Source organism: Schistocerca cancellata, chromosome 1, assembly GCF_023864275.1.
Source record: "Schistocerca cancellata isolate TAMUIC-IGC-003103 chromosome 1, iqSchCanc2.1, whole genome shotgun sequence".
Lineage (NCBI taxonomy): Eukaryota > Metazoa > Arthropoda > Insecta > Orthoptera > Acrididae > Schistocerca > Schistocerca cancellata.
The window spans coordinates 572,081,777-572,107,882 of NC_064626.1; the positions used below are offsets into that span (position 1 = coordinate 572,081,777).

At 39.0% G+C, this 26,106-nt stretch overlaps 1 protein-coding gene across 1 annotated transcript in view; it reads right to left on the reverse strand.

Annotated features, from left to right (window-relative positions):
- The window catches only part of LOC126191431 (sodium channel protein Nach-like), a 119,323-nt gene that overhangs the window by 43,893 nt on the left and 49,324 nt on the right, over positions 1-26,106 (reverse strand). The window contains exons 6-7 of the mRNA XM_049932340.1: positions 16,869-17,064; positions 947-1,148 (exon numbers count right to left, since the gene is read on the reverse strand). Of these exons, the coding sequence (XP_049788297.1) occupies positions 947-1,148; positions 16,869-17,064 (398 nt within the window). The remainder of the gene's footprint in view (positions 1-946; positions 1,149-16,868; positions 17,065-26,106) is intronic.

Below are 26,106 nucleotides of genomic sequence, written 5' to 3' on the forward strand. Positions count from 1 at the left end.
ATGGGTATGGAGACAAACTCATGAACCCATGAAGCCTGCAGGGGACTGCTCAAGCTGGTGTAGGATCTGTAATGGTGCTGGGGTGCATGCAGTTGTAGTGATATGGGACTTCTAGTACGTCTAGATATGACTCTGACAGGTGACATCTACATAAGCACCCTGTCTGATCACCTGCATCCATTCATGTTCACTGTGGATTCCAAGGGTCTTGGACAATTCCAGCAGGACAGTGCAACACCCTACATGTCCAGAATTGCTACAGAGTAGCTCCAGGATTGCTCTTCTAAGTTTAAACCATTCTGTTGGCTACCAAACTCCTCAGACATGAAAATTATTGAGCATATCTTAGATGCATTGTAACGTGCTGTTCGGAAGAGATCTCCACTCACTTGTAATCTTACGAATTTATGGACAGCCCTTCAGGATTTACGGTGTCAGTTCCCTCCAGCACTACTTCAGATATTAGTCGAGTCCATGCACATCATGTTGTGGAACTTCTGCATGCTCACGGGGGCCCTACATGATATTAGGCAGGTGTACCAGTTTCTTTGGCTCTTCAATGTATGTTCACTTGTTATCAGCTCACCATTTCAGAAAAGTAATCATTGTATCATTTGTGTTGAATGAAGATTATCATTATTATTATTTATAACTATTATTACCACTATATTTCTCACAGTGCAATCAGCTTTCTGCAACTACTAAATTTATAGTAATAAATACAATTCATGTTTTTGGACACATAATGTAAGCCCTAGCAAGTAAAGTTGCATAGACTTTTAGTCTCCCTCTATGTACTGGTCAAGAAAGTTCTTCAGTGAATGGATGAAAAATTAAAAAACATCTCCTTGTCAGAAAATTTCTCAAAATTGTCTTTGCTTTATCCAACTGTGTCTTCCAGTACACCATGTTTTATTGAAATAAAAATGTGGAGACTTTGACATACCTGTTGAAGGATAGAAATATGGTGTACAGTTGCATATTTTTCTAAGATGTTCCATTCTACAATAAATTACACAATTTCCATAGGAGTACCTAGCTCTTCCTAAATTTCTGTTTTCTCCACTTTCATCTTCAAACAGACACTGGCGCTGGTCTATATTCAGTGTTCTTACAGCTGGAGTGCTGTATGTTGATTCTGCTGTGATCTAAAATGTAAAAAAATTTAAGGACAGTGTTTTTGAACAACTGAGACAGAAAGTTGCTTGTGTCATTGCTGATTTTAGTTGTATAGATGTTATGCCATAGTTTAAGGCATGTTGCTGTACTTTATGTATTGTCTTGTAGTGGTGAAGATATAGGAGTCTATAAAGACACCATTAGTTGTTTTTCGTACCCAAACAAGCATGTTTGAGTTCAAAATTGAGCTATGTGAGTCCAGAATCAACTAGTGAAGTCTTTATAGCATCTGAGGATGTCTTCATCATTGGGAGACTTAATGTTGGACATAGAAACATGTCTTAGACCATGGTATAATGCCCATACAAATAAAATCACCAAGACTGTAAGTGCTGGCCAAGAAAACCTACACTGCCAAATGTTGTTTGTGTCAGTACTTTGAGTTGTATTTTATTTATTTAGCACTCATATCATCACATTCATGGACTTGTCAAAGTACAGCACAGTATAAAATATTACATACACTCCTGGAAATGGAAAAAAGAACACATTGACACCGGTGTGTCAGACCCACCATACTTGCTCCGGACACTGCGAGAGGGCTGTACAAGCAATGATCACACGCACGGCACAGCGGACACACCAGGAACCGCGGTGTTGGCCGTCGAATGGCGCTAGCTGCGCAGCATTTGTGCACCGCCGCCGTCAGTGTCAGCCAGTTTGCCGTGGCATACGGAGCTCCATCGCAGTCTTTAACACTGGTAGCATGCCGCGACAGCATGGACGTGAACCGTATGTGCAGTTGACTGACTTTGAGCGAGGGCGTATAGTGGGCATGCGGGAGGCCAGGTGGACGTACCGCCGAATTGCTCAACACGTGGGGCGTGAGTTCTCCACAGTACATCGATGTTGTCGCCAGTGGTCGGCGGAAGGTGCACGTGCCCGTCGACCTGGGACCGGACCGCAGCGACGCACGGATGCACGCCAAGACCGTAGGATCCTACGCAGTGCCGTAGGGGACTGCACCGCCACTTCCCAGCAAATTAGGGACACTGTTGCTTCTGGGGTATCGGCGAGGACCATTCGCAACCGTCTCCATGAAGCTGGGCTACGGTCCCGCACACCGTTAGGCCGTCTTCCGCTCACGCCCCAACATCGTGCAGCCCGCCTCCAGTGGTGTCGCGACAGGCGTGAATGGAGGGACGAATGGAGACGTGTCGTCTTCAGCGATGAGAGTCGCTTCTGCCTTGGTGCCAATGATGGTCGTATGCGTGTTTGGCGCCGTGCAGGTGAGCGCCACAATCAGGACTGCATACGACCGAGGCACACAGGGCCAACATCCGGCATCATGGTGTGGGGAGCGATCTCCTACACTGGCCGTACACCACTGGTGATCGTCGAGGGGACACTGAATAGTGCACGGTACATCCAAACCGTCATCGAACCCATCGTTCTACCATTCCTAGACCGGCAAGGGAACTTGCTGTTCCAACAGGACAATGCACGTCCGCATGTATCCCGTGCCACCCAACGTGCTCTAGAAGGTGTAAGTCAACTACCCTGGCCAGCAAGATCTCCGGATCTGTCCCCCACTGAGCATGTTTGGGACTGGATGAAGCGTCGTCTCACGCGGTCTGCACGTCCAGCACGAACGCTGGTCCAACTGAGGCGCCAGGTGGAAATGGCATGGCAAGCCGTTCCACAGGACTACATCCAGCATCTCTACGATCGTCTCCATGGGAGAATAGCAGCCTGCATTGCTGCGAAAGGTGGATATACACTGTACTAGTGCCGACATTGTGCATGCTCTGTTGCCTGTGTCTATGTGCCTGTGGTTCTGTCAGTGTGATCATGTGATATATCTGACCCCAGGAATGTGTCAATAAAGTTTCCCCTTCCTGGGACAATGAATTCACGGTGTTCTTATTTCAATTTCCAGGAGTGTATTTACATCATGTACAAAATCTTATCATTGGTATCAACAAATCATAAAAAAAAAAAAAACATTATTCTGCTTACGTACATACAGATAGAAGAAACGCTTGTGAAACCCCTTGGTTGATTTTACTAAAACTATTAAATACCAGTACTTTAGTTAACTAGGCATATTAACATACAGCACAAAAGCTAAATGCATTATTTGTTTAGTTGAAAACACAAATATTGTAGAGACCAGCAGAAACTCCAAGTACTTTGAGTTTTTGGATGCACACACGGCTTGTTCTCAGGCAGAGGAGAGAATGAAGAAGGAGAAACATTTGAATGCTTTAAAAAATAATGAAAATAGGGTTTCATTTATAGAAAGGGAAATAAAGTGCTGCAACAAGTATAAAGTAATCTTTAAAGCAGAACATAGATGGTCTGATGTCTTCAGCATCTAATGCATAGCTGCCAAAGAGGTGAAGGTTATGAAAACAGAGTACATGAACTAATTAGCAAAGGAAAAAATTAGTATACCAAATGCTTTGCAAATAGATAAGGAAAGGACAGAGGGGAAGACCAGCAGAGTCTCACAGGTTGACTGAGTCTGGATGAAAATGAAAAGGGAATAAGTGGACCATTTTAAGAATAAATAAAGAAGGATGTAAGGGATAACTAAGTCTTAGAATAAGTCACACACAATAATGCTACTGAAACAGATATATTCTAAGGACCTGGACCTGACGGGATACCAATTCGATTCTACACAGAGTACGCAAAAGAACTTGCCCCCCTTCTAACAGCCATGTACCGCAAGTCTCTAGAGGAACGGAAGGTTCCAAATGATTGGAAAAGAGCACAGGTAGTCCCAGTCTTGAAGAAGGGTCGTTGAGCAGATGCGCAAAACTATAGACCTATATCTCTGATGTCGATCTGTTGTTGAATTTTAGAACATGTTTTTTGATCGAGTTTCATGTCATTTTTGGAAACCCAGAATCTACTATGTAGGAAGCAACATGGATTCTGGAAACAGCGATCGTGTGAGACCCAACTCGCTTTATTTGTTCATGAGACCCAGAAAATATTAGATACAGGCTCCCAGGTAGATGCTATTTTCCTTGACTTCCGGAAGGCGTTCGATACAGTTCCACACTGTCGCCTGATAAACAAAGTAAGAGCCTACGGAATATCAGACCAGCTGTGTGGCTGGATTGAAGAGTTTTTAGCAAACAGAACACAGCATGTTGTTATCAATGGAGAGACGTCTACAGATGTTAAAGTAACCTCTGGCGTGCCACAGGGGAGTGTTATGGGACCATTGCTTTTCACAATATATATAAATGACCTAGTAGATAGTGTCGGAAGTTCCATGTGGCTTTTCGCGGATGATGCTGTAATATACAGAGAAGTTGCAGCATTAGAAAATTGTAGCGAAATGCAGGAAGATCTGCAGCGGATAAGCACTTGGTGCAGGGAGTGGCAACTGACCCTTAACATAGACAAATGTAATGTATTGCAAATACATAGAAAGAAGGGTCCTTTATTGGATGATTATATGATAGCAGAACAAACACTGGTAGCAGTTACTTCTGTAAAATATCTGGGAGTATGCGTGCGGAACGATTTGAAGTGGAATGATCATATAAAATTAATTGTTGGTAAGGCGGGTACCAGGTTGAGATTCATTGGGAGAGTCCTTAGAAAATGTAGTCCATCAACAAAGGAGGTGGCTTACAAAACACTCGTTCGACCTATACTTGAGTATTGCGCATCAGTGTGGGATCCGTACCAGATCAGGTTGATGGAGGAGATAGAGAAGATCCAAAGAAGAGCGACGCGTTTCATCACAGGGTTATTTGGTAACCGTGATAGCATTATGGAGATGTTTAACAAACTCAAGTGGCAGACTCTGCAAGAGAGGCGCTCTGCATCGCGGTGTAGCTTGCTCGCCAGGTTTCGAGAGGGTGCGTTTCTGGATGAGGTATCGAATATATTGCTTCCCCCTACTTATACCTCCCGAGGAGATCACGAATGTAAAATTAGAGAGATTAGAGTGCGCACGGAGGCTTTCAGACAGTCGTTCTTCCGCGAATCATACGCGACTGGAACAGGAAAGGGAGGTAATGACAGTGGCACGTAAAGTGCCCTCCGCCACACACCGTTGGGTGGCTTGCGGAGTATAAATGTAGATGTAGATGTAGATGTAGATGGAGTAGTAAACTACCAATTCCCAGTTATTCTGCTGAAACAAAGTTCAATTTCAGTGCATGTACAATATTTTTGTATATGCCACCATTATTATCATAAGTTTCCACATTTAGATTTCCAAGTAGATTGTTGAATGTAAGAGTCTATTTTAATGCTTTCACATACAACTGTACTCTTAATTAAATAAATGTTATCAACAAGTGAGCTGGAGCAGATACCAAAAAGGAGAGGCAAGAAAAAAGTTATATGATAGATACAATTATGATCTTGTAATGTTATCTGTTTGTAATGAAAATCAGATAGCTGTATACCACAAAAGGCTGTATGAGAAACAGAGCCCATTACAAATGGATAATTATGGAACACATTTTATCAAAAAATCTCTTCTAAAAATTAACATTGATTGTGTAAACAGAGGTCTTGTAAAATTTAGTTTACTCTGTTCATCCATGAGAGGCATGATCAGACAGTAATGTCCAGGTTGTTGTTATGTTCTTTGAGTTTTGGAAGGCAGTGAATACAGTTCTCCACTCTCATCTAGTGAAAAAAATATGTTACTGCTGAGTAATGAGCTATAATTGTGACTGGATTCAGTGCTTTATTGCAGATAGAACTTAACAATAATACGAAATTGACAGCTGTTGAAGTGCCCCAAGTTGACATTCGCAAACAAGGTCCTTATCATCCCTATCATTCTTTTTAAAAAATAATGAAGAAACTCTATTATACGGGTTTAAGAAATTCATATTTGATAAGGACTGACTGCTACTCACAGTATAGAGTAGGGATTGAGCAGCACTCTGGCATGGGTGGTGAGGGGAATAATGAGGCATGATGTGGGGAGGGGCAGAGATAGCAGGATAGAGGTGGGGGAAGGTGGTGTGCTGCTTGTGGCAGTGTGCAGGAATGTTACAAAACAGGAGTGTTTGGGTATTTGGGGACCAGCCTGTAAGTGCTTAAAATCTTATGTACAAAATAGGGAACAAATAGTTGTACTTGCATTCCAATAAGGGAATAACATAAAATCCTATTACTCAGGAAAATTTTGTTCAATTATGGTGCATCACAAGGCTCCATGATGAGACCAGTTTTGTTTCTGCTTAATGTAAATGTCATGGAACCAACCAGCCCACATCACAAATACATTAAATTCTCAAACAAAGCAAATGTGCTACTACAAGGAACAGCCGAACAGGAGTTATGGAATGAAATCAAAACATGAATCTCACACACTACAAACTGGTTTTCTGGAAACATTCTAACAAATACATAGAAGAGTTACTATGAATCTCAACATAGTACAGAATAAGCATATGTTCACAAGAAATGCCACAAAGTTTCTTGGAGTACTAATTCAGAAAGATCTGAGTGGGTCCAAATACAATATATATATTGCTGAAACAGAATATCTGCTGTGATATGGATAATCTTCTGGAGAAAGTTGAGTGCTAGAAAAGGTTGTTTCACAGCCCAAAAGAGAATTTTATGATCCATCAAAAGTGTAGCTCCCATAATCTCTAGCAAACCTTTATTTGAAAAAACTACCAGCCCTTCCCTTGTCTTGTCTCTATGTTTTGCAAGTAATAAATTTCATTAGGAAAATCTCAGATAATGATAACAAATTTGAAGTTACAAATGAGGGTATTCATTCACAAAACATAGTATTCAAAAATAATATCAAAACAAAATGAACCATGCTGCCAGGAAGAGAGTTATACAACAAACCACCTACTGACATCAAAGTAATCAGAGATATTTCAGCAATGAAAACAGATGTTCATGCCTGCCTACTTCAGAAATGTTATTGCGTTGTAGCTGATTATCAATCAGTTTAAAGACATAAATCTGTACATTGTTATTGTAGTAATATAATGATAGTGAGAAATTTGAACAGATTTTTTAAAGTATAAAACTGTAGCTGAATTTGTTGGACCCTGTGTAAATGTAGCTAACTGAACAGTTGCATTGCTGCTATGGTTTGCTATGATGAAAATGATATAATATGTCACTCTTTTTAGCAATATTTTGTAAAGACTGTTATATTCAAGAAAATGTGATTACTTTTGTTTGTTTAGAGTTTGTCTGGTATGGCATAAGATTTGATCAGTGTAATATCTCAATGTACTTACTGTACAAGAATTATTAAAAAGGACCAATGAGAAATACAAAAGAACACAATTCTGAGAGTACCCCAATGGAGTTTTACAGGGGCATTACAGACGCAGAGGTATATAAGCAATCTGACAAAATCTGAAGCTGTATGAGACTGTTTCTAGATAAGGTAGTTGTCTACAAGAAGTTTTCAGTGACAAAATACTGCAAATAATTGCCAGAAGACGTTGCAGTCAATCAATGATTGGTGGAGGAACTGGAAGTTGACACTGAATGTAAATAAATGCAACATATTGTGCACAAATAGGCAAAGAGCTCCATTACAGTTTCATAACACTGCTCACAAAAAATTGCTAGAAACAGAACAATAACATACCTGTAATAACCATCTGGAGTGACCTAAAGTGAAATGGCCACAAAGAAATAACAGTAAGGTAATACACATCCAAGACTGAGATTCAATGTAAGGCCCTCAAATAAGAAAACTAACTCATCGATGATATAAGTGGTTTATGGAGGACTCTTTTGTTGGTTCTTATGTACTGCTCACATGGGTGGGAACATCACCAGGTTGGGCAAATAGAAGATACAGTGAAGGCCCATCCAACAACAACAAATTACATCATGTGATCATTTAGTAATTGCAGGAGCGTTACAGAGATTCTCAACAATCTCCAGAGGCAGATCCCATAGGCTTTTTCCATCATGGAAAAACTTACCATTGAAATTCTGAGAGTGTACAATCTAAGAAGACTCAAGAAGCATATTACTTTTTCTCAAACATTTCTTGCAAAATTATGATGACAAGAAAATCAGAGAAATTAGAGTTCACTTGCAGGCATGCTGACAGTCATTCTTCACAAGCAAGATCCACAAATGGAACAGGCAAAGAGGAATATGATAGTGGTACCAGAAGTGCCTTCTGCCCCACACCACTAGGTGGCTTGTGGAGTACAGATATAGATGGAGAAAGTTAAATGATCATCTTATTCTTTCAGTCACAGGAATTGCTCAATGGATGTTCAGTGGTAGTAGATTTGGGTAAAATATACTCTTGCCATCAAAATCCAGGAGAAAAGAAGAGGAAGGTTGTGATTAAGAGGGAGACAGGAAGGGGCGAGAGTAATGGAGAGGGGTGAAAAGAGAGAGAGAGAGACAGACAGACAGAGAGAGAGCCCACATGGGGGATGGGGAGGAGGACGAGTGGTGGTGGGACAATGCAGTATATGATCTGGATAGGGAAGGAGTGGTGTGAACAGACGAGAGAAAAGAAAAGGTGGAGTGAGACAGTGGGAAACAAGTTGGTGGAAGTTTAGGCCTGTAGGATTGCAAACATGCAGGATATACTGGAGGTACAATTCCCAACTCCACAGTTCAGAGAAACCTTTGCTGGAAGGGATCATCCTAGTGACCCATGTAGTGAAGCAGCTGTTGAAGTCATTTGTGTTTTTGTGTGCAGCATGTTCAGCTACTGAGTGCTCAAGTTTATGATTTTCTAGGCTTACCATACATCCAGTATTAGCTCAGACAGTTCTGGTTTTTTAGTGCTGTCTGTGGCTATAAAAATGGTTAGAGTTTGAGAATTTTTTGACTAATGTGGACTTTTTTTTAAAGCTTTAGACCTATATGTTAGAGTTCACATTTTTAAACATTCTTTTATGGCTGTACCCCTCTCAGTTGACGTGGGGGCAACCACTGATGTCATGGGGAGGTTCAGAACAGCTTTTCACTTCATCATTTGGCAGCACAGTAGGGGCTGTGGATTTATTTTATTTTTGCGTGTGAAGTAAATCATTTACACATTTTTTCTCATTTTATCTCTATTGGTTTCTTGTCTTATCATTTAGCAATAGTACAATAAAAGTGTGTGTTTAATGTTAACTTGCAATAGGAATAAAAAATGTTGAAGCTGAGTAATGATAGTAACAATAAAAGTGTTTACAGTACACCATGTATTGGAGAATTTCCTGTTACTCATAAAGGAAAGGGTGTTGTTAAAGACCACACAAAAACAGATAAACATAGAAATGGTATTAATGCTACTGCCTTTGCTAAATATAAGAGTTATTTTAAAGTGAAAAATGGCAGTAACAGTGATCTGGATTGTGCTTCTAAAGCTCTGCATTTTCATACCACACTGCTACACATGAGCTCAGTTTCAGATCAGAGTGCACCTCCAAACTGGTTAAAAAGTTATGTGACCCAAAATTTTCATCCGCTAGAACCAAAATCAGGATGATACTGGGTGAAATAAACTAAGGTAGTTATTGTTAAAACTAGTGAAAAATACAAATGAATACATGAAGTTTAATGTTTCATTGAACTTTAGGACTTTTAAGTTGTTTAAAAAGTGTTTCCTGGGCTGGATTAAAAAAAATGGTAATATGTCCTGACTAGCATTCAAAAAAATGTAATAAGCCTAGGTTTGTCACAGTTTGGCAGTGGTTGTTTACGCAAGTGGGCAGTTGGTTACTTGTCATGCCCATGTAGAATACTGTTGTTTGCTATTCCCATTGTGTTCTGGAGGGCACTGCTTGTGGCAAAACAGTGTCACGTGCGATGGTTCATCACTGGTGTAACTGTTTGTGGCAAAATGAGCTCAACAGAGACAGTTCATCACAGGTAGCTGATACCACTTGCCAATGTATCAGGGCTGATACAGCAATAGACTTAGCATCAGTACTTCTTCAGACTCCAGTGCTTGTGCTGGTTCCAGTTCCTGGTCTTTTCTGTCACCCACTCTCCACCCTGTTCTGGTCATGCCTGATGCTTCAGTAGCCACGGCTGGCCCTACTCTCAAGAGTGGCCCTGCCTGGTTTCAAGCTAGTGATAAGGCTACTGTCTGTACATACTATAACTCATCTCATCCAGTGCTCACCTGCCACCCACTTTCAGCTGAGCCCAATGCTGATCTTCACACCACAGCCATGGTCGACCCCTCCCATGTGGTCGGCATCACCTGGAAAGCTGTTAGTGACAAGGGTCAAGTCCACATGTTCCAGCCCTTGGCATCATCTGGCATTGTTATCCTGCCTGGCCAAAATGTCTTCTTCCTTCAGCTGCACCCAATGACACCCAGCCATTTCATGCCTTCACCAGAAAGATGCAGTCATGGGTGGTCTTCCTCATGGGAGCAGCACAGCCCAGGATACATCATCTGGCACCTCCAACATCCCCCTGTTCTTGCTGTACCTGACCTCAACTGCTGCCCAGTCTCTGCCTCCTCTAGCTGTGAGTCCAACACTGCTCCCATCCTCCTGTGTTTCTTCCACAAGGATGCAACCATGGCTCACCTCCCTCAAGAGAGTGGCACACCATGGCTTTTGGCACTTGGGTGTCCACTTGTATTCACTCCCATCACACCTAATGCTATGCCCATGATGCCGCAGCCATGGCGGGCCCTCTCCACCCAGCACCATGACTCCACTGCCACCCAGCTGCATGCTGCTTATTTTCTACACCTTCATCTTGGTGCAGCCATGGCCAGCCTCCTTATCCAGGGTGATGCTTCACCTTCACAACTGCCCGGCATGCAGTCCAAGTCTTAGTGTCATCCCTTAGCTCCATTTCAGTCAAATATGATGTTGTCCTCTCATGGTTGAGCCCGACACTGCCTGCCAATACTAACTGCTGTGCCAATACTAACCACTGCTTTCAGCCGATGCAGCCATGGTTGACCTGTTTCTCTTGAGGACAGCACGTCACTACATGTCTCTGTTTTTGGGTAACACACATCCTTCTCTCTGGTGTAGATTATTTCAATGCTCCTGCACACACTGTGGCTATGCCCTTCCCACTGCCCTCTGTCTCCCTCTGTCCAGTTGTTATCGAGCTCCAGATGGCTCTCCCCTCCACTCTGGGCCATCCCCTCAATCTGCATTCTTCATGTGCCCCTGCACCCATTGTGCTGACAACTTCCCCACTGTCACTTGGCCTCTCTCCGGTCACCTCCTTCCAAAATAAATAAAGGAAATATTAATGACATATAGTAATGTATTGCAAAAAATGTGAACAGCAGATCAGTAACAGTGCAAGGAAAGGCTCTTCTTTCTAAATTTCCTTTGGTATTACTCAGGTCAAAATGACATAAAAGCCTTGTGTATGGCACTGTGTAATTATACAACTGACATTAAATAAGTTTCTTGTTATGCTCCAGGGAGTTTACTATCATGTATGTTAAGAGACATCCAAGAATATGTGGAATAAAATAATATTTCTTGGCTCATCTTGGGATATTCATTTCCAGAATATGAAGAGTGATGTAGAGCCTGTGGCATCTGTCAAATAACTCTCTTACCAGAATATATGGTGTACACTTTCATGCAGATTAAAGATGCAGTTTTTCTCTGAATCTTCTTGATCTCTTCTGGTAACCAAGCTTGCAAAGTTTGCAAGACTGATAAACTGCAGCAAACATTCAGCGGGATGAAGGTTTTGTAAGCAGTCTCCTTTTTGTCTGTAATACACTTCATTAGGATGCTGAAAAATTGGATCAAGTGGATGGCTGAAGTCTTACAAAAATACCTAGAAAACTTCAGGAAGCAGTTTTAATTTCAACATCCAAGAATACACTTTTTATTTTCCTACATACCACTCCCATGTGAATATAATATTATATAAGTTATTGTGTAAACAATGGTATATGAGCAGTTATTTACCGTAAATGCCACTTGCAACTGAAATAAGAAAAAATCTAAATAAAATGAATACAGTTTTCCTCTGTCACATAGTTTACATGTGTTTGCGTAGTATGGGTAATTGCTCATTAATATGGGGTATCCAACAGAAAGGTAATACAGCGTGTTTGAAAAAGAACTCCCTACTTAAAGTATAAATTCAATGGCAAAATTAATGAAAAATTACATCAGTGAGTAAGTATCATGAAAGAGAATTCCTTCAAGTTTTGTTTAATGTTAGTAGACATCAACATGGGATCCATTTGTTGCCCTGCACATGTCAAGACAATATTCTACTTCTCGCCATGTATTCACCAACATTTCAGGTGTAACTGTCTGAAATGCCATGTCAATTATTTCCCATAAATGATTGATATCTCTGATCTTTTCACTACACACAACATTTTTCATGTGGCCCCAAAAGAAAAAGGCCAGTGGGGTTAAGTCGGGGCTTCATGGCAGCCAAGTTATTGGGCCTGCCCTGCCTATCCACCTTCCTGGAAAGTGAGTGTCAAGAGCCGCACGCACATGGTTACTGTAATGAGGTTGGGCGCCATCTTACTGGACAAAAACATGCCCCTTCTCTGCCTCAATGTCATCCATTTGGGGAAAGATGTACTCTGTTAACATCTCACAGTAAACGTCCCTGTTTATTGTTTTCTATACAAAGGTGAAAGGAACAATCACACGATCTTACATCAAACCGCACCAGACATTAACTTCGGGAGAGTCACCACATTGACGCTGAATAACTTTATGGGGATGCTCAGCCCCCCCCCCCCCCCCTCCCGAAATTCTGCAGTTATGATGATTAACTGTTCCACTGATTGGTGGAGCAGACATTGTTGTTGAGTTGCTTTGCACTGCACTGAACACACACTTGGACTGAACTGAGGGAACAGAGGAATACAACAGTACTGGTGCTGTCTCAAGGTCAAGCAGAACTGCCAACTGCAGGGGAGCCAGGAGCCAAACCTGAAGAGTGGATGAATCAAACACCACAAACTAGAATAGTGTGTGTCGCTTTTTACAGATCCTAGGACACATTAAAACTAGGGAGTTCTTTTTCAAACACCCTGTATTTCCGAGAATGCTAGTCTTGCAAATTTGGCATGAGAGCTTCTGTGAACTTTGGAAGGTAGGAGACAAAGTACTGGTTGAAGTACAGTTGTGAGGACAGGCTGAGTCATGCTTGGGTAGTTCAGTTGGTAGAGCACTTGCTACCAAAAGGCAAAGGTCCTGAGTTTGAAACTTGGTCCAGCACACAGTGTTAATCTGTAAGGAAGTTTCACATCAGTGCGCACACACACACACACACACACACACACACACACACACACACACACACACACACCCACACACACACACACACACACACACACACACACACTGCTGCAGAGTGTCTGTATCCCTATAATAATATTTTGGGGCATTGTACATAGAATAAGCTCCAAAATGGCAAGTATGTAATGTCTGGATGTTTCAGTCAGGCAAAGAAGGAAGATGTAATTTAACATGGATGTAATTTCTGTCTCATTATCCAGTTTAAGAACAAAGTACACAACCTACACAACATCCTGGTCCATCCCGATACCACTCCCATTCCCTTCCCATTACAATAGGGGCTGAGCAGAATATAGCTGCATCTGAAGCAAAAGAAGATTGCCTAATGTTGTTAAAGTGTTACAGTGCAGAAACTGAAAGCATGTCATGCATTAACAGGAGGCAGTAAGCATAGGTAAAAATCCTGTGTACCATGGCTGAAGTAAAATGAATAGTTACAGCAAAAGAAGTAGCAGATAAATGGCAATGAATTTTAAGTGTATGAGTACAAGAAGACCTGCCTGTTAGTAGTGAGATTTAATGGAGGACAACAAAAATTGAGGTACTGAATAAGGTGTAGAATGAGGAAAATATGTTAGAGAAGAGGAAAAGTGCTAGATTTATTTATTATTCATCTGTAGGTTCACTCAAATAACATTCAGCTGTGAATATTGATACATGGAAAGTTTGTTCAGCATAATATTTATGTCCTGAATGAATGTTTGGTAATTTTATCATTTTGCAACACTTGAAAGCTTAATTACAATGAAAACAGTGTACATTTAAAATAATTTTAAGATGCATTGAGAGGAATTCTATTAATGAAGTTATCACACTTAAGAGCAGCTGAAATAAAATTTTCTATCTTGTAGAATGCAGCACCCCCTTCCAAATCATGACAGGGGAGGCACACTTGGTGTGGACTCTAGGAGACAATGAAAACACTGAGAAGACATTCTGATACAAGACCTCTTAATTGCCAGCCACTATTCACAGAAATTGGTCAGAGCTCTGGAGCCAAGGTGGGAATCTCCATTTCAGTTTTTCAATAAATGCTCAATACGATTGAGATGAAGTGACCTGAGACCAAACGAGCATCCTTAAATCCATGGTGTGTTTCTCAGATCATTTTTTATGTGATTACAATTCAATAGTGATATGATGTGCCTGTATGTGAATAAACAGATGCTGATGATCAGACAGCAAGTCTAGTATCATCTGTCAGTGAAGCACCAGACACATAAAAGGCACTATTAAATCCATGTAAGCACCCCTCACAAAAGTACAATAACAGTTGCTGCTTGAATAGCACTTTACTAGGAAGCTATGCTATGCCACATTTGGCTTTTAATGTACTTAAATTCTGAACTACCATTGCAATATCCTGAAGTCTATTGCAACTAATCAGTCCAGGTGGCTCTTTTCCGTGCCTTAGGAGCATGTGTCCTGTGACTTGCAGTGAGTAGTAGTGCACATATTGTGTGGAAGCTTCTTCATCTCACAGCAAGGATGGGGTTCTGATTGTAAATATTATTTGTTGTTGCCTGTCCATAAATTAGTAAAAAAATTGCTCTGCTATGGCCTACATATCTCATGATTCAATCTGCAACAATCAGTGGTAACCACAGATACCAAGATTTTACTGTCCTCAGTAGTGGATTATCCTAAATGAAGATATTAACAATACACTCCTGGGTGGTGGGATCTCAGAAGTCCAAAGCCTCTATAACCTTAGAGAGGAGTAATGCATACATTAAATACTCACAAAAAATGCACTAATATCACGTTTCTTGTCCAGTCTACAGTCCACCACTAGTACAACAGCCAGAATGAGATTTGGAAACTTCCACTCACAGGACATGCTGAACTGTTCTGCTAGTTGTGCTTTCTCTTCAACATAGAACCTTTCTCTACTGCAATTGTTCATGAATGTATAAAAATTTGAATCTGTTTGCAAATGGAAACACAAATTGTAAACATATCATAGACAATATTATTTTAAGGAGGTGATGATTTACAGTTTTCAAATACTTCTCAAAAACCATGATTTGACATAATACAGATGTGACATGCATCTATCATGCCAAGCCATGAAAAAGAGGTAACGTTATTGACATCAAAATTTTAAACAAATATTTATTCTATTATAAAAAAAAAGAAAAAAACACACTAGAAAGACAGTGAGGTGAAAAAGTAAAAAAAGAATTTCTCTTGCTGACTTGCAGAGAAGTTTCCATAGCATGAGCCTAAGCTTTCCTTTGAACATTCCACTGTTTTCACTTTGATTAGCATTGGCTATAAATTTCTCCTCATATAAACCATCCATGCAAAAAGTTCTTAGACCGATTTTAATCCTGGCATTTAAGCAACATCAGCACAGTAACTGTAGTGGAATCTGGAACTAACAACTGTAAGCAAGAGATGTGAATTAGACCAGTCAGTTGTGAGGAGTCAGTGTTAAGTAGTAGATGCGCAACTTTAGTGTGTCAATATCATTGTCTCACAAATCATAATGTAGCAATATGGTTCTATGAACATTCTGTGCATTCCACTCATGTGTGGAAAGACTATGAAGAACACTTGAAGCATTAAAACCACTATGTTAACTTTTCTGTGTTTTTAATAAGCCTGTCACCAAACTTTTTGGAACATCACTCGAGATGGGAACAACTGAAACATATCCTTCATCAAGGCTTTGATTTTCTGTCATGCCAGGAAATAAGTAACATCCTATCCAAGATCCTTCTCATCCCTTCTAAAGTGGTATTCCAAGGCCCACCCAACCTACACATCCATCCCGATATCACTCCCATTCCCTTCCCATTACAATAGGGGCTGTATGCCTGTGGAAGACACAGATACAAGAACTTCCCAATTCATCAACCCATCGCATCCTATTCCAGTGCTGTTGCAGGCTTATATTATCCCATTAACGACAGTGTCATCTGTAAAAGCAGCCATGTGATATGCCAGCTCTGCTGCTATCACTGCACAGTATTTTATGTGTGCAGGAGCACCAACCAGCTGTCCACAAAAGTAAATGGCCACCATCAAACTGTGGCCAAGAACAAAGTTGACCACCCGGTGACATGACATGCTGTTGAGCCTAACATATTTGAGTTCAACGGGTGCCTCATAACCTGTGCCATTTAGATCCCTCTCTCCAGCAACAGCTTTTCTGAACTATGCAGAGGGAAGCTATCCTTGCAACACATCTGTCACTCCCATAATCCTTCTGATCTCAATCTCCACTGGCACAATGTAGATGCACAGGTGTTCAGTGGCACAAGATGCACAGTTGTATGTGGCAGGGAGGGGGTGAGGTGGGAGTGGAGGGGTGCACGCCTCTCGACAACTCAAACCTGTTACTGCTCAGTGACTGATCTCCTTAGCACTGATCATGAAGATAATATTACATTGATTATAATATACATGAATACCTGTTTAATAATAGTCACTTAAAATGATATTATTTTCCTACCTGCAGTGGAGATAAATAGGATTTTTTACCTGGAGAAAAGCTTCTTTTTGGGGTGCTATTATGAGTCCTCGGGCTGATATATCTGGATAATCCTGAGGGGAATGTACCAATACTTGCACCCCATAAAAAGAAAAGAGAGCTGCATAATAGTCCTCTAGTCGTGGATCCATCAACATTGTTAACCCTGTGAGATATCCAGCTCCATTCACACGAAGGTATGAATTTCTGAAATGGAGGCATACAAAAACATATTGCTTTTTCATTGTTACATGCACTTGTTTGTTTCTGTTATAAAACTATTATTCAGTTTGTGCTTACTTATCTTAAATGTGAACTATAGTGAATACTAAGTGAAATGTCAGTAAAAACATCAACATTTACTTTATCATAGAATTTATTTGTGAACTGCAAAGGGCAGGAACATTACATGGTCCTTAGGTAATTCTCAGGAAGATAGTAAAAGATAAAGAAAGGCAATAAGGAAGTACAATATCATGTGCTAAATTAAACAAAACTATTCATAAATGTCTTCGAGAAGATGTAAGGCCTAGTGCACATAGACTTGAACAGTGAATAGAAAAATGTAGTACAGCAAATCTGAAAGGACTCCTGAAAATAAAATATAATAAAACTAAAATAATGTACAGAACACCTTTTACATGTTAACTATGAAGTCATAGACCTGATGAAGAGTTTTTGTATTTAGACCAGTAGAAGTCATTGCCTGGACAAACAACTGTGAAGTAAACAGGAGAGTAAAAATTATCAGATGTGCTTCTGGTACTCTAATTAAGGTAAAGAGGTGTTTGGAAAGATGGAGAGTTGCTCAACAAACAGTGGATAAATGGGTGTCAGGAATTACAAAGAGTGACAGCAAACAGACAAATGGATTATGGAACAGACTGCAGAGAAGATTTAATTATGGTGATAAAATGGGATGGACTGAGCTGCAGATACTAGACATAACATTTGACCCATGATGTAATGATGTTGTGGTGTGTGTCTTCACATGTGGACTGAGATAGACAATTCTTATTTCACTTCTGTATTATTTTTTGGCATCTAGGTTGTGGTGACATACAGATCTGTAGCTCAGCCCAAGGTCTAGATTACATTAGAAGGTGACAGTATGATTGTGAATTCGTAAAGTCAGTTGATGTGCATATGAAGCCTTTATGAAATTGTAGTTGTGTCATGCTTATCTGTACTGTAACCTGAAGTCTTAGTTATCTTGGACGATGGTGGTTTGACTGTGAGCAGGCAAAGTCAAAAATGTGATGTCATGAGAACAACTATAATTTTTTTACTGCATATATTTTATGTATACTGGACTTTCATGAATAGCTATGTCAGCCCCATGAAATCATAGGGCAAAGGAGATAGATGGTATTGGTAGGCACCCTTTTATCTTGAAAAGGAAATGAAGGGAAGTGGAACAAGTATCCAGGTAAATGGGTAGTGGATGAATCAAGGAAGTTCTACATCTACATCTATGCCTATGTAGGTACTTTGCAAGCCACTGAAGGGTGCATGGCAGAGGGTACCCTGTACCACTACTTGTCATTGCCCCTCCTGTTCCACTTGCAAATAGATCCGTATGAGCGTTAATTTCTCGTATCTTATCTTTGTCGTACTTAAGTGTGATGTACGTTGGTAGCATTAGGAGCATTCAGCAGTCAGGTTCAAATGCTAGTTGTCTAAATTTTCTCAGTTGTATTTCTTGAAAAGAATGTTGCCTTCTCACTTGAGTTCCCAAAGCATCTCCATTGTTTGAAGTTACCGGTAACAAATCTAGCAGCCTGCCTCTGAATTGCTTTGATGTCTTTCTACAGTCTGGCCTGATACAGATCCCAAACACTCAAGCAGTAATCTTGAATAGGTCACATCAGCATCCTATATGTGGTCTCCTTTACAGGTGAACCACTCTTCCCTAAAATTATCCCAATAAACCAAAGTCAACCATTTGCCTTCTGTAACACAGTTCTCACATGCTCATTCCACATCATATTGCTTTGCAACATTACATCCAGATATTTAATCAACTTGACTGTGTCAAGGAGGCCACTAGTGACACTGTATCTGAACATTATGGGTTTGCTGTTCCTACTCATCCACACTAACTTTTGTTTTTCCACATTTAGGGCTCGCTGCCATTCATCACACCATCTAGAAATTTTGTCTAAGTTGTCTTGTATCTTCCTATAGTCACTTAACTTCAACACCTTGCTGTACACCATGGCATCATCAACAAACAACTGCAGATTGCTGCCCATCCTGCCTGCCAAATCATATATGTATATAGAGAGCAACAGTGGTCCTTTCTTACATCCTTGTTCTTCGCTAGATTTCTAAAGATAAGGAAGGCTGAGGCAACAACCTTCTGGGGAGTAGGTATATGACATAGAACAAATGTGTGAGAAACATAATTGTTTCCAGAAGATTGCAATGCATGGAAAAGTCTAGAGGAGGCCCTTATCAGCAAGTAAATGTTAAATGATAATGATGAAAATGTTATCTGTTGTCCAGAACATTTTTGTTTACTATGTTAACTTCTTTGCTTGTTTAATTTCAATGTGGAGACTTATATGGCATTTGGCTACACTGCCTTCTTAGTTTATAACAGTGAAATCTGAGAAAAGTTAAAAAATGTCCTCTACCAGAATATCACATGACAATAAGTAAGAAACTGAAAACTCTTGCAAGATTTAAACTAGCGTCAAATTGATTTATATTAACTGCGAAAAGAAAAGATAGAAATCCTGCACCAATATGTCACATGAGGATTAGTAAGCATACGTGTGCTGGGATTACATACCTAAAGAATTAAATTCTAAATAGCATTAAATGATATAAATATCAATGACAGGTTGATCTGAGATATAAAGGTCGTACAATCTGCATCAAATGTGTACTTGATGGATTTGAACTAGGAACAATACTTTTTATTTATTATTTTATTTATTTATTTATTTACTATCCATCTTTAAGCATTAGAAATGCTATCAATGTCATATTGTGTATAAATACAAACTTACAAATACCATTACATAAATAACATATGTGGTGAAAAAGATACAAAGTTGTCCATCTCACATCATATGAAGTATTTAATGGATTTACATATGTAAGTTTAATTGAAATTAAACTATATTAGCACTTAAGGTCGCATATAGGGCAAATTTTATAAAAAGCTTTTTGTCTAAGACATTTGTGTGTGGTGTTTTCAAACATTCTCAGTGACATTGTGTGCCTGTACTGGCAACAAGTGAAATAGTTTTTGCATCATGTATTTTTAGTTTCCTTAAGTCAGTCTGCTGTTTTACACATGTGATATGTTCATGAACAAGTTGTTGTAGTTTGTGAGTGTGTTGGTTTTCTTTTGTATGTATTGTACCAGTATAAACAGAGATGTAACTTGTTAGTATTTTTAATGTTTTGAAATTTGGTCTACAAGAATCATTATTTCTGATGCCACAGATGCATCTGACTTCCTTTATTGGCAGTTTTTTTATGTTCCAGGGTTTTTTTGTCTCCCATAACAAAATAGCTGATGGAAAAAGGCACAGTATCCATTGAATAATAACTTATCACTATCACAAGACTTAGGCTTACCTAACAAATATCTAACTTGTGCTAGCTTAATATAGATGTGAGTGGTGCAACTCTTCTTCATTAATTTCAAGTCAAGCTGCATCCCAAGAAGTTTACCTGAAGCACAGTTTTTGTCATCATATTTAATGCATAAGATAAAGAGAATATTTACAGTTTGTTCATGATTAATACACAATTCATTTATTTGGAAGAACTTACTGGCTGCTCTGAGATGATCCCTATTTTTCTGCTGTAATACTCCCGAACCTTTCCTATTAGTAACAAAAGTGATATCATACCTGTAAAGTCTGGATTTTCACAACATAATGCTGGGCCAGTTTTCTACGTGTATAATGAAGAGTAAAGGTCTGAACACAAAACCCTGTTGCACACCCCTCACAACATCCAAGGCATTTGACCTCATATTGTTGAACTACACAATTATTTTTCTGTAACTCTGATCAGAGATAGTTCTGAGCATTTAAAGCCATAGGAGTAGAGCTTTTCTAGCAGAAACCTATGGTTCACAGAGTCAAATGCCTTGCTGAAATCCAAAAGGTTAACATTAACAGATAATCTTGATTCAAATTATCATAGTACAAATGAAACAACGCTTTCCGCTGCTTTTGCTGTTGACAATCTGGACCAGATGTTGACCATTTTCGAGCTATAAGCAGTATTCCACTGCTTTCAAAAGTATGGATATGAGAAAGGTTGGGCAATTGTTACTAGAGTAAGACTTGCCAACTTTTTTTATGCAGAAGAGTAATGATAATCATATTTAAGGATGAAAGGAAACAGCTACTGACAAACATCTGGTTTGTAAGACAACATAGCAGATGTACTACTGCATCCACAGTTTTTTTGATCACAGAATTGGAGAGACCATAAATATTTTCTGATTCCAAGCAATTTAAGTTTGCTATTACAGTTGTATTCTCTCTTACTTTCACCTTTTTCCAATTACAAGCAAGAACTACGTCTCCAAAATTTTGTGGGAAGGTGGTTCCATGATTTGAGTTATGGATGTTTTCATATTTATGGCAATGTTTAGTTGCAGCTGTGTTGTCCATATTGCTAGCATTAATAAAGGTTGTGTTGAAATCATCTGGTGTGATAAGAGAATTACAGGAGCTATTTCTGCTAATATGTTTACTTCTACCCATATGGGTCTTGATAACAGTCCAGGTTGCTTTATATATATTTTGGGACTTATTAATATACTCATCATTTATCTTGAACTTGCTTAATCTAATTTCTGCCTTGTACTTGTTCCTTGACTATATGTATTTTGCTCTTTCTGATTCACTATTCTTTGATTTGTCATAGTAAAACATTAGTGTCTCAGTGGCTGGGGTGTCAAAGTGCCAGGCTACAAACCCAAAGGCCTCAGATTTGATCCTTGGCCAATCCTCGGATTTTTATGTGTCACTTATTACTTATTCCACCCCTAGCTTTTTTTATGTGAAAAATACAGAGCTGCACTGTGGGTCAGAATCCACATTGAACTGTAGGTCCCCTATAGCAGGCTGAGTAATTCAGTTGAAAGGTCAGAGGAGGCATCGGCACACCATATTCAACAGGACCATTACTAATAAAGTGCTGTGGTGTTCAAAACAGTCTTTGAATTGTCACCTGCTTTTCTAGGAAATCGTTAACAGAGTTCTAAGCCTTTCTGGATCAGATGTGAACCAGCTATTCACAAATGTGATACCATGTTTCCTGGTGGTACCCTTATTTTTTCTCTTTACTTTATGGCAACCAGTTTTGAATGTATATGCCAGTATGCTGATGAATAATGTAAAGAGATTTGCAATATCAGTACTTTTAAGTAGAATACCATTCCAGTCTGTCATCTTCAGCTGTGTTCTATAGTTACCAATGTTCTCCTCATTCAGAAGCCTAATGTACTTACTTTCACTGAAGTCAGGTACAGGCTTTGTAATTTTTAATTTTAACACATAGATTTAAATACATTAAAAGGCAGGCAGATTGTCTTGTTGAGTTATTATTAATGCAATAGGAGGTCCTGTGATCTTAGAATACTGCGTAGATCAAGTTGTTTAGGTATATTTAGCCCTGTCAATATTTATGTCACAAAAATTTAAAATCCTGTATTTAGGCCAATTCCCAAAGTGTAGTATCAATTTCTGTATGACCTGTGGAAATGCTTCAATACTGGTGTGTGATGTACAGGCACAATTATGAGTTTTAACAGGGGCAAGAACATTGCCACTGTTTCCAGTGCATATTCTCTACAATAATCATGAACACTAAGAACACTGTTATGCAAAACTATGACACTACTAACATGTACTGAGCCCCCCCCCCCCCTCTCCCAGATAATGTTGTGTTCAACTACTGTAACTCATTACTAAGTGAAAATCGGATGGTTCTTATAATTGCACTTGATCTTCACTTAGCCTGTGTCCATTAGTACATAATACAAAATTCGTATTCAGTGCTAATAAAATACTGAGAGCATCAGTTTTATTTTCTAAATATCTGATATTTATTTGTACAAATAGTAATGAGTTAACCTCACAAAGGGACAGGTCTGTATTCTTCTGCAGCAGCACACCAGCTTTCTCACTTTGCTTGTACATTCTTCTGTCACTTGCAGGTTGTGTACTTTGTAATCTTACCCTCCCACACATCACCATAAAAGTTCTATTAGTGTCTTCATTACTTTTAAAAAGCTTCAAGAGGCATAAGATATACAAAAAAAAACTTTTTACTCAACTTCATTATCTCGTTGTTGTTGCTGTTGTTGGCTCCAAGCCCTGTCTAGGGTGACATTCTTGCAGCTGAAATTTTGATTTAATGTTCTGGGTTCCTGAAGACAATATAACTGATGAAGATTTGCCTGATGCTATAAATTTCTTTTTATTTTACCTCATGCTTCAAAGTCACACCGACTTTTCAATTTTCACTTCTATCACTCCACAAATTACATTATCAGTGCCACACTCAAAAACACATCTGATTCCATCAAAGGCATGCCACCACTACTTACATTCTGCAGTACTGGCAATTTCCAGAGAGTTTACAAAACAAAAGAGCTTACAATGAAGAATATTTGCTAAAATACATCAGTATTTTATAAATGAGTCTAGAAGTAATTTTAATAATTAGTGTTAGGTTGTTCAATTAATAATATGAATTTTAAGTATGCCAGAAATTTCATAATGTCAAATACTTAAAAAAAAGAGTAATATTAACCATTAGTACATATTGATTGTAACAAATTAATTTCTTGTTACACATTTTAGCCTGGAACATAACACATCATATACAAAATCATATAATGTTCATTCAGTTAAAGAGCTAAGAATGTTCACCTATACCAGGATTGGGAATATACATGGTATTGGTTATTTCTACAAAAAAAAAAAGATAATGTTAGAGGAGGGTGAGCCACTATAACTTACATCTCTGGATAGTTTCTTGATCACACTGGATCCAGATGGTGATGATGAAGTGAATTCCCCAGAGGTAGCTATAAAAAGAATCAATACTTCTCTCTGGAACTTTTCTTGTTCTAGAAGAGACACGTACAGTAGATTGTTTGGTTTCACATTTGCTGGGTACTTGTTTTTTTGCTCTTACAGTTTGATTGTTTCCACACACCAAATGGGCTCTTTGCAGCATTACTGTTCTTATGTACTGCCTGGGCAACTGCTTTCAACAGATCCACATGGGCTTGAGAGGAAAGTGCTAAATTAGTGGTGGTCCCTTTTAAAGTTCTGGAGACATATCTCTGTTTGATTTCCTTGATTCACCCATCATTTTCCAGGAAACTGCACAGGATATCAACTGTGTGTGTCTTCCAGTGTGGCGTTAAGAACACATCTGTAGCATACTGCCATTAATTGCCCTGAAGCCATCAATTTTGATTAAACTAGTCAGAGCATAAGCACACAGTTCAATGTCACAACGCAGTTGTGCACTAATATTCCACCACAAATAATTCCCAAGTAACATGAACAGTCTCATTTATATGTGTCACAATAGTAGTGGGATGATAGAGTCAACTGCTATGATTCTATGATGTTTGGAACAAAAGTAAGCATTTATGTTCACAAAATACAGTTTGAAAATGATACAAACAGTTTTCTCAGAGGATTTCATTCTACAACATACATCCTTATATTAATATTTCATTTATATAAAGTAATTTCACTAAAACATACATTTAAATGAAGAAAATATTTTATTGTACCAAAATTTCTGACTTAATAGTACAATAATTTCTCATTAAAAGCAAGATGCTACTGAAACATTGATATGTATTTATTATTACATCATGAAAGACTATCATAATATACAAAAGATCATAAAATACCCGAAAGCACAATTTCCATCAAGGAGGAGAAGCCTACAAAAGCACCCCAAAGTACAGCTCTTGCTTTGTGGTTGCAATATAATCTAAAATGAGATATAAATATGAATATAGCAAGTTAAGTCAACAGTGTTATGCCTGAAGATTTCTGCAGTCCTGTAGTAGTGAGAAGTCATTGTTTATGATCTTCACATTCAGTCCTATCTAAGTTATGGAATTATTTTCTTGATGAACTCTCAGGCTTCAAAGAGTATGTTTACAATTCAACAGCATCTATTAGCTGCAGCTTTGTAAGTGCTTGGCACATAAAGACATTCCCAGAAATATTAATAAATGCCTTTTCTGAAGACTATCTAGAACAGATACTTTGGAAGCCCACTCATGATGGAAATGTATTAGGCCTATTGGCAATAAGTAGACCTGACATCTTTGAGGATGTACATTTTGAAACTGGTATCAGTCACCATGAGTCAGTTGTTGAAACAATGATCACTTAAGTACACAGGTCAGATAAAACAAGTAAAAAGGTTCATATCTTCAGTAAGCTGAATAAAGAGGCTCTAGTGTCACATCTCAGAGAGAAAATCCAAATATTTACATCTGGGCAGGAGCATGTAGAACTGTGGCTCATATGTAGATATATTTAGTTTTACAGTGTAGATATATTTATAGTAGAAAAGTTATAATGGAAGGGATCTCCCATGGTAAACTGACTGTGTAAAGAAATGTCCAAAGAAATAATGAATATCATATAGCAGGTATAAAATAAAGCAAAAGACTACAGAAGATAGATGCTATATGAAACACATTTGGCTGCCAAGAAGGCAATATGTGAATCCTGCCATAGTGCCTTTTTATTGACAGATCTCTCACAAAACCTCAAGAAATCCTGATCATTTGCAAAGAGTGTTAGTGGCACCAAAGTTGGTGTCCAGATACCCATGGGTGACACAGAGTAGCAAAGCAAAAACAAAAATACTGAACTCAATTTCCAAACGTTTCTTTGCTAATGAAGATACAGAAGTACTATCCTTTGATGCTGTAGAACTATATATAAATATATTTATGTCAGGGGTACTCTGAAATAGTAAAAATACCTCAAATTAAACAAGGCACCAGGGCTCAATAAGATCCCTGTCAGTTTCTATAGAGAATTTGTGTCTGAGTTAACCACAATATACTGTAGATCTCTTGAATAAAAAGTTGCGCCCATTCATTAGGGGAGGGCACAGGCTACACCTGTCTCCAAGAAGGTGGCAGAGGTGATACATAAAACTACTGCTCAATGTCATTGAAGTCCATGTACTGTAGAATTATAGAACACATTCTGAGAA